The sequence below is a fragment of the Haliotis rufescens genome, unplaced genomic scaffold (genome assembly GCF_023055435.1).
Source record: "Haliotis rufescens isolate VD_foot unplaced genomic scaffold, xgHalRufe1.0.p SCAF_10, whole genome shotgun sequence".
Lineage (NCBI taxonomy): Eukaryota > Metazoa > Mollusca > Gastropoda > Lepetellida > Haliotidae > Haliotis > Haliotis rufescens.
This window is the reverse complement of record NW_025963780.1, coordinates 36,255,755-36,265,695: the sequence shown is the minus strand read 5'-3', so window position 1 is coordinate 36,265,695 and position 9,941 is coordinate 36,255,755. Positions and strand designations below refer to the sequence as shown.

Genomic DNA, 9,941 nt, shown 5'->3' with positions numbered 1-9,941 from the left:
AGGGACATAACTCGTAATAGCCACTTGGGACACTACGATCGAGCCCAGAAGTTCCATCCTAGTTTGGCAAGGGTGGAGACTAAACTTTTATAATCAGTTAACTCCCTTGCCTCGGGAAGATGAAAGTGGCCGGAAATATTACATTTGGCTCAAACTATAAAATCGACCTTTTATGTCGGAAAAAAAGTCATTCTGAGTCACTCTGGTCAGTTAGAGTGAGTGAGTGAGTGAGTGAGCTTTTAGCAATATTCCAGCAATATCACGGCGGGGGGCACCAGAAATGGGCTTCACACATTGTACCCATAGCGGGAATCTAACCCGGGTCTTCGGCGTGACGAGCGAACGCTTTAACCACTAGGCTACCCGACCGCCCCCTGGTCAGTTAGAACATACACTATATATAGAAAGAACATTTGTCTTTTCGTATCATATAACATATTTATCTCATCTTGTGACTTAAAAAGTTTTGGCAGGTCGCAAAATAAGACAAACATATCATTTTATACGAAAAACCTAATCAAAGCCCTTGTTTGATTCACCTCCGCATGAGAAGTGCAATATTTTTTCAGTTTCATTTCAACCTCTCAATCACTTTCATGCGTCACTGACTGACAGGTGTAAAGTCCCCTGCGGATGGCAATATGGATACGCTTGTTACTAACACATGTTTCTCTTGTTTTTCCACAAAACATGATCCGATATGGCTTCTGGGCAGTAGTTATTCTCGAAGAACGTTTTAGCAACCACTATTAATTTATTCATGAATGTTGAACTTGTCACATAACGCTTGCCAAAAAAGTGTGAATCATTTCGACAGAGCAGGAAACGTATTCGCTCTATGACGGTTCTGGCTTATCTGAAGCCTGGGGGCATGCCGCGACTACATATATATATGTACGTTCTCCTTGTAACGACAAAGCTGCTGCCAGGCTCCCACTAGTACGACTAGGAAAGATATCAAAATGGCTCATTATAAACTTTTGTCAGTTGGATGTTTATATTTTTTCATTTGTCAGTGTTTTGCAGCGATTGTGAATTCCGGTGCGCATCCTCACTTTAGTTACAACTCTTTCCGCCGTTACGGTAAGTAACAGTGAATGTTATCAATATGTGTGGACGTTTCTTTCTTTTAGTGAGGGGGCACGGGTGGCCCAGTCGTCTTAGGCGCCGCGATTCGCTGTGCAGAGTTGCGTCCCTTGGGCACGCCAGAAACCTATGATTGTGGGTTCGAATCCCGGTTCGCCCCGATTATGTTTCTAGGTTTGTCAGCACCTTACCCGTGCTCGTGGGTTTCACCAAAGTGGTAAACGTCTGAGACCTGCATCACTTCGGGCTTTCCTCCCACATTAAGCTGACACGCCGTGATATGACTGAAATACTGTTAAAAGCGGCGTAAAACCCAACTCAACTCAACTCTTTTCTTTTCTGTTTCGGTGGATAGTTGAGACTGGTTATTCTCCGGTGTTGACATGTTATTTTAACATGTGGGGTAGAAACCCATTTGAGATAACTGGTACTACCCCAAGTTGTACGTTACTCCGTTTCGGTCGATTTCACCTACCTCTGCGTCGACACTTCATGGTTTTAGAGCGTTATAGATGTTCTTAGATCTTATTTAGTTTGCATTATCATTATTGCCTTGATAATCCATAGATGTGGCGGAACTCTTTTGTGAAGGGTCACACTTCGTATGAGTAGTCAACAGTAAGACGGTTGAAGTCACTCATTACCGTTGTGCTATGTATTAATGCGCCACTGCGACCATGACAATAGATAAAATATGCATTGATTCGATGCTTAAAATCGGGCAATTGTAGGGTGTGAGAAATTGAGATATTGTTTCTGTGAAGGTGAATCCTGAGCGAACTTTAACCAATCAAAACGAAAGATGCATAGATTCCTATGAATCAAATGTCAACTTTCAAAAAGGTTTTGACTTCGTTTCTTTACCACCTCGGTTTGTAAAGTCCGATTTTTAACACACACAAAAAACAAGAAAGAACACAAATATTACTTCGATGGTGCTCCCTTTTGGGCCTAAATACCATGGCGCTCAGAAACGACAGCGTGTATAACGTATCTACCACAATTTAAAAGCGCGGCTTTATGTTTTTGCACACGAACTCCCCGATAGCATTCGTTTTCGAGGTACAGAAATCCGATATGCATGTTCAACTGCTTCACTCACTTGTACCCAGATAATTAGAAAGTTAAATTGTGCGCAATCCGTGTTTTTATTTTAGAATGGCAATCAGAAACTCGGTTACATGAAACTGATCATTATTTACAGGACCCATCAACTGGTTTCGGATCTGGTCTTCGTGTGCGGGAGATCGACAGTCCCCAATAAACATCGACACCGCAAGTACGTCCATCAATGAAACCATGCACATACATTACGACCACTTAAGCAGGACGATTCCTGGGAAACTCACCAACAATGGTAAGGCGATACTTTCTTCATCCTCGTGGCTCAGGGGTATATTTGTAACACGTTTCATAACCACTTTGCATTATTCTTTTTGTGCTTACATTTTGTAATACTGGTTCAGCTTAACGGTGTGATGATGTGAAATAGGGTTTAACGTCGGGTTCAAGCGTATTGCACTGGTATAGCGACGCGCGTGTATTATGTTTGTGTGTACGGGGCCGTCCGGACTAAAGCCGGTTATAAAGTGCAAGCCCCGTGAGATAACATGCGGCAGTTTCAACATGGACACAGTATACTGACTCAGTACTGAATCAGTCCTTGTTTTATCCCCTTAATGCCAAGCGTTGGTCAGGGTAACAAAAAGTACCATCTTTTAACGTCTTTTGGTATGACATAGCCGGGAGCGAACCACCAAGGCGGTTTAACATGAATTCGGCCTGGTTCGGGTTGAAGAATAAGGCTAAAGTAGAAGTAACAGATATCTTCTTAAATTACCTTTTTAAATTGCATTAGTCGGTACAGTTGACCAGAACCCTATTGCTGGTCACAACAGACGAGTGACGGATCATTGGTCGGGTGGTCAGGTTCGGTAACTTTTGTGTGACTGTACCCCGACGGTGTGTATCAGTGCTCATGCTATCAATCACTGATTGTCTTGTCCAGATTCGAATATTTACAGGCCGCCGTCGTATAGCTGGAAAATTGCTGATACGGCGTTAACAAATAAGCACAGACATCTTTATTTCGCGAAAATGGTGAGTGGAAGAGTAATTGTTAGAAACATTCTCATTCAGGTCACGTGCCAGTGTTTTCGTTTGCGGATCAGCAGAGGCCGGTACTGACGGGGGTCCCTCATCATGAACATGACAGGTACCTGCTGGAACAAATACATCTTCACTTCCAGAAGGACAGCCGGACAGGATCGGAGCATACGGTGGACAAACAGTTCTACTCTGGAGAGGTAAGTGTCAGACTGCGCATCCATGTGCGCATATCACGTTACTTCCGCCCAAGTCAATAAAAACTAACTTCAACGCTAGAGAATAATCAATCACGAAATGTTCTGTCTTTATTTCATCGAAAGTAAACTTCAACTTACGATATTAGATCGAAAACAAGAAGAGGTCCCATGAAATAAACTTTTTGTATTTGGGGCTGATTAAAGAAGAAATCATTGCATAAATATTTAAGATATTTTATCAGTCCTACAGTGCACATTGGCAGGTGTTTCTTCAGGGACGATGCGTAGCCATGGCAACAGTATTGACCCATAGAAAAATTGACATTAACGAGGACCGGATGAGGGTATTCCGTCACCGCAGCTACGTTTTCACTTGAGTTTATCAGTTGTGGATATATCCCCATAATATATTGTGCAATTACACAGGAATGTTTATTCAATATTATATAATTTCAGTTCCACCTTGTCCACTACAACAGTAAATACGGCAACTTTAGCGCTGCAGTGAAGCAGCCGGATGGCCTCGCTGTCATCGCTGTTTTCCTCAAGGTACGGTGCTACCAAAGCATGCGCAAATTTTAATCTGATGCAGTAACCTTTTTTTGTTACACATTAAGGATTAACCTATTGCTAAAGTAATTCTGACTCGCTAAATTATGCATACTAAATCTGATACTTCTGCTACCCTGGGCGAAAGCACATTTAAGTAACAGGTACTTCTTTTTAAAAACAATAAAAGAAAAAAAAGTCTGATATGATTTAGAACAGTGGTAAGTCTCTCTCTAGCAGATTGTCGAAATATTCATGTCAGTTGTCACGACGCGTTTACGTTCGGAATACAGATATGACATACAGGCACTGTGTGATAAGTATTTAAGCAAATCTATATTTGCAGGACCTGGGTCGACCTGCCCCAATGCATGTCGAGGAGCTGTTGGTGGAGACGGAAGAGACGCACTCTGCCCGTAAGTGCAAAACGTGATCAGATTGGCGGCCATCTTGGTTTTCATCATCAGGATACGAAGGGCCACTGTTTGATGTTCTAGGATGTATGATTCCAGTTTAGATTTTCGCCATGCTTGCAATACAATTATCCTGGGCCTATTTACCCGTGAAGATCCGGGGTAGAATAGGTCTGCAGCAACCCATGCTTGCCGTAAAAGGCGACTATGCTTGTCGTAACAGGCGACTAACGGGATCGGGTGGTCAGGCTCGCTGACTTGGTTGATGCAGGTCATCAATCCCAATCGCGTGGATCGATGCTCATGATATCAATCACTGGATTGTCTGGTCCAGACTCAACCAACCAACCAAATCCTGGGCCCATTTGATACTATAGCTTCGTTTGGAGTCTGATCCGACTTACAAGGAGCTAAAAGTTGACGTCAAATCAAATCTCCCATTGATGAGAGAGATGGATATGTGAGGCCATTTCTCCCAATCAAACTATGGTTGCGATGGGCCAGGGTATTTACCATAATAGAATTGACATGTAATAGCCTGGATAAACGTAGATGACGGCCTGAGATAATCTGTAAGGCCAAGAAAAACCTCGTTCCAAATTCAAAAAAAGGTATTTCCATATGTCACTGCTTGTGGCTACGGGAAAATCTGCTTAGGTGGTGTGTAGGCTTTACAGCGCTACAAATCGGTTTTTAAAAAAAAAAATCTATATAAATCTACCAATCTCTTCCTTAAACACTTAAATAAATGTACGTATACTTTATTTCATCGAATTGAACTTCGAATTCAAAATCGAAAACAAAAACGGAGGTTAGTTTCGATGGAGCCGCCATTATTTGTTTTGTTTTTTTGTTTACGTTCTTGATATATTGTTACATTGCACAAGGGCGTGCTTTTCTTACAGGACGACCCTTAGCCGCGAGCACTGACACATAAGAATACCTATATTAAACGAACATATGACTGAATATGGTAAACGTAGCTACGGAGTAGGGTGACCGCCATTCATTACGATCAAGGGGCGGTCGGGTAGCCTAGTGGTTAAAGCGTTCGCTCGTCACGCCGAAGACCCGGGTTCGATTCCCGACATGTGTACAATGTGTGAAGCCCATATCTGGTGTCCCCCGTCGTGGTATTGCTGGAATATTGCTAAAAGCGGCGTAAAACCATACTCACTCACTCATTACGGCCATACGCTGTATCTTCCATCGTCAGCTTGCGACGGTCATGGGCTACTGGGGATCCAGGTTTTAAATGACGGAAGAACACGGGCGTCGGAGTTCGCATAACGTTATGGTTCCATATTTTGTTAAATGATGTGCGTTTATTCCGTATGTTCCAGATGCCTCGCTTGCTTTGACCATCAACCCGAGCGAATTCCTGCCAGAACGATGCGAATTCTACACCTATCCAGGTTCCCTGACCACGCCAGGTTGCGAAGAGTCCGTCACGTGGATCGTCATGGCAACACCGATGTCCATTCCCGATGTCGACGTGAGTTGATATTAAGACCATTTCTTTTCACTTTCACATACAATGACTTCAAGGTTAAATTATTAAATAAAACAATCATAAGCATCCTTGATTGGAAGAGTGGTTTAAAATCTGATTTTTAATACGATACAAAATACATCTCTGTGGACACCTCCATAGAAGTATCGGAGTGCCCTGTGTAGATCCGGGCTAGAATTGATCTTCAGCAACCCATGGCATCAGAGTCGACTAATGAAGAGTCGGTCAAGCTCGTTGTTGACTTTGTTGATGCATGCCATCGTATCCTAAATGCGTAGATCGATGTTCATGATATCAATCACTGGATTGTCTGGTTCAGACTTGATTATTTACAGACCGACATATTGTTGATTGCGGCATTAAACAAACAAACAAACAAACATATGTAGTACAAGATCTGATCATAATGAGTGAGTATGGTTTTACGCCGCTTTTAGCAATATTCCAGCAATATCACGGCGGGGGACACCGGAAATGGGCTTCATAACGAGAGAGGGATGTTATGGGATTTATCTGTGCCTGTTCAGAGGCTGATATTCGGACCCACGCCTGCAGCAAATGTCAGTAAAAATTCCCAAATTGGAATTAAAGACCTTCCAAAATTATGATGCCTTAGTAATAATTGATGTTATGGCCTTGAAGAAACCAACAAACATAAAACGGAGGAAGAGTCCATTTTGCTTCGTTCTACATTATTACATTGAATGCAATGCCACGAATACAACCGTTACTCTAAAACACCGCTGAATATCAGAAATTAAGAAAAACCTAATGTTGTTCAAAATATATTTTTTCTCCAATTTGTCTTACAGTGCTATAGATAAGCTGGTAGATATTTGGGTATTTTGACCCGGGGTTAATTTTGATTGGGTATCCAAATGAATTGAAGGGTATTGTAACATTTTTACCCACCTGTTTCTTGACATTTGGGTATTAAACTTATAACCTGTGTTGTAACAATCCCTGTAAATCATTTAAAACCATGTGAATAGTAGTGTACCCATTTGTGTCTGCCTGCGGCTCCCTCTCTGTCAAGACCCGGGGTAGAATAGGTCTTCAGCAACCCATGCTTGCCGTAAATGGTGACTATGCTTGTCGTAAGAGGCGACTAACGGGATCGGGTGGTCAGGCTCGCTGACTTGGTTGATGCATGTCATCGTATTCCAATTTGCGTGGGTCGATGCTCTTGATATCAATCACTGGATTTTCTGATCAGACTCGATTATTTACAGACCGCCGTTATATAGCTGGAATGTTGCTGAGTGCGTCGTTAAACAACCAACCAACCAACCCTCTCCGTCAGTGTATTGCATATAGCGACGTTTCGCTGAAATTTCTGACGCCGTTATCCACCTACAACTCCAGCTTGATAGGGTGAAAAAATCAACATCGAAACGTGGTTATATATATGCAATAAATCAGAAGTTGTTATCCATTAAGTTGTTCGTTTTCTTATTCACTTACCAACTTCTAGAATGCCAATCCATCAGTCAGTCCCAGATAACTCTACAATCAATACCTGTAATCAGTACATGCAATCAATATCTATCATTATAGCTCAAATGGATAGAATTATCATTAAAACGCCCGCATGTTATCAGAAATGAGCGGGCCACTGTAACTTGATAATGCCCTCATATTACTTGACGACGGGCCATTATCACGCCCGTTGTTAGGTGACGTCATAGGATAGGGATAGGTGACGTAACGTTCAATAGTAACGTCATCTGGTTTGTTCTATGACGTTTCCATATTTGTAAAAGTTGGTCAGTGACATTCGTGTTGATTGCAGTAAATGTTTCAAAATCGACATTGTTGTTTCTTTTTATTTGATAACAAATTCCATCCATTTTAGCTATAATAACGGTAACGCTATTTTTCAGGGCATTATCATTTGCAGAAGCCCTCGGTCTTTTCAACTGCCCTCCTTCGTCGGGCAGTTAATGGAAGACCTCGGGCTTCTGCAAATGATAATGCCCTGAAAAATAGCGTTACCCTTATATCAATACTGTTACATGTATATAATTATACATCATGCTGGTCTACAGATGGACAGGTTACGGGAGATGAAGGATATTCACGGGAACCCCATCGCCCAGGACGGCAACTGTAGGCCCCGACAACCTCACGGAGCCAGGATTGTGGAGGCCAACTTTGCCGCCAAAACTGGTCATAAAAAGCTGGCGTACACCACTACGTCGTTGTCAGAGAAGAACAGTGATAGTTTGGCAGAGAAGGAAGGACACTAGTGATCGCTTGGTTGGTCACGGAAGGACAAGTTATAGTTTGGGTTATTCTCGAGTGGATATTTGTAAGTCACGGAAAGACAATAGTGTCGTTAAATTCATGGAAGGGCCAGTGGTCACGATCCTCAATGAGAGCATTCTTAATATTTTAAATTATATTTATATTACTTTGTACAAAAACAGTGGATAGTGCAATCTTGTTTTCAATAAACTATTTTATGTTGCCACGAAGAAGTGTTGTTGCTTTCAAGTTTATAGTGAGTGCCGGTGGAAGGTTTTCACTTATCTGTGAATGAGTTGTCGCTTGGGACAGTATTTCAGTTATATCAGGGCGTCGACCGCCTCCGTGGTCTAGTGGTAGAGCGTCTGCCCGGAGGGCGGAAGGTCCGGGGTTGGATCCCCGGGCGTGTCGTGCCAAAAAGACGCCAAAAGATGGTACTTGTTGTTACCCTGTCTGGCGCTCGGAATTACGGGGCTAAAACAAGGACTGGTCGGCTCGGAGTCAGTATTGAAGTGTATCTGGAATTCGAACCCACAATCTGGCACGCCAAAGCGGCGTTAAATCAACACTCACTAGTAAACTACCGGGTAAGAAAGTATACACCATGTTTGATGATGGAAGAAACTATAACAAACAAAGTGAGGTGAGGTGAAATGGGGTTTAACGTCGCGTCTAAGATTATTGCACGTATATAGCGACGTGCATGTACGCGTGTGTGTTTGTGTGGCTGCTTGTACTAGTCCGGACTGATGCCGATTTATAGTGCTAGCTCACTGAGATACCATGCCGCAGTTTAACATGAATACCCTACTCAGACACAGTATACTGACTCCGAGCCGACCAGTCCTTGTTTTAGCCCCTTAATGCCGAGCGCCAGACAGGGTAACAACAAGTACCATCTTTTAACGTATTTTAGTATGACGCGGCCGGGGATCCAACCCCGGACCTTCAGCTCTCCGTGTGGACGCTCTACCACTAGACCACGGAGGCGGTCTCAAAAACAAACAAGAAATGGTTAGTCGATGGTGATGTATTTGATACTGGTATCATAGGCGACATTACATGTGTAATATCAATTATTATCTCACACCATGTGACGTCACATGACGTCCTTAGGAACATGGGGGATCACTATCTAACAGTACACAGTAATGAGCACAGTAAAGTGTGAATTTGAAAGTGTATACTTTCTTTTGACCATCAGTTCAGTTGCCAGAAAACAGAAAATTCAAGTGAGGCTATTCGTGTCTGTCAAACGCCAGTAGGGGAGAAATATAGATTACTAAACGAGTCACCGTTAGATACCGTTTTTATTACAATGCGTGTATTTCAAAACGAGGGAAAGCGAGTTAATTAGATACCGTTTTTATTGAAATGAGTGTATTTCAAAACGTATCTAACGGGGACAGCTAGGGATGAGTATTCGAGTCACATGTGACATGTTGAAAAACAACCCGTTTTTTGAGAGAATCCGTGCATTCGGTCAAGTTGTCTGACCGCCTCCGGGGTCTAATGGTAGAGCGTCCGCCCGGAGAGCGGAAGGTCCGGGGTTCGATCCCCAGCCGCGTCATACCAAAAGACGTTAAAAGATGGTACTTGTTGTTACCATGTCTGGCGCTCGGCATTAAGGGGCTAAAACAAGGACTGGTCGGCTCGGAGTCAGTATACTGTGTCTGAGTGGGGTATTCATGTTAAACTGCGGCATGGTATCTCAGTGTGCTTGCACTATAAATCGGCATCAGTCCGGACTAGTACAAGCAGCCACACACACATACACGTGCATGCACGTCGCTATATAAGTGCAATAATCTTGGACGCGACGTTAAA

At 42.9% G+C, this 9,941-nt stretch overlaps 1 protein-coding gene across 1 annotated transcript; it reads left to right on the top strand.

Annotated features, from left to right (window-relative positions):
- The first annotated feature begins 930 nt into the window (after window positions 1-930).
- On the top strand, window positions 931-8,344 carry LOC124131146 (carbonic anhydrase 2-like). Its single transcript, XM_046494241.2, has 7 exons — window positions 931-1,083; window positions 2,291-2,443; window positions 3,226-3,392; window positions 3,849-3,941; window positions 4,288-4,357; window positions 5,698-5,849; window positions 7,916-8,344. The coding sequence occupies exons 1-7, from the start codon at window positions 963-965 to the stop codon at window positions 8,114-8,116; spliced, it is 957 nt and encodes a 318-aa protein (XP_046350197.2). The 5' UTR covers window positions 931-962; the 3' UTR covers window positions 8,117-8,344.
- Window positions 8,345-9,941: the final 1,597 nt, after the last annotated feature.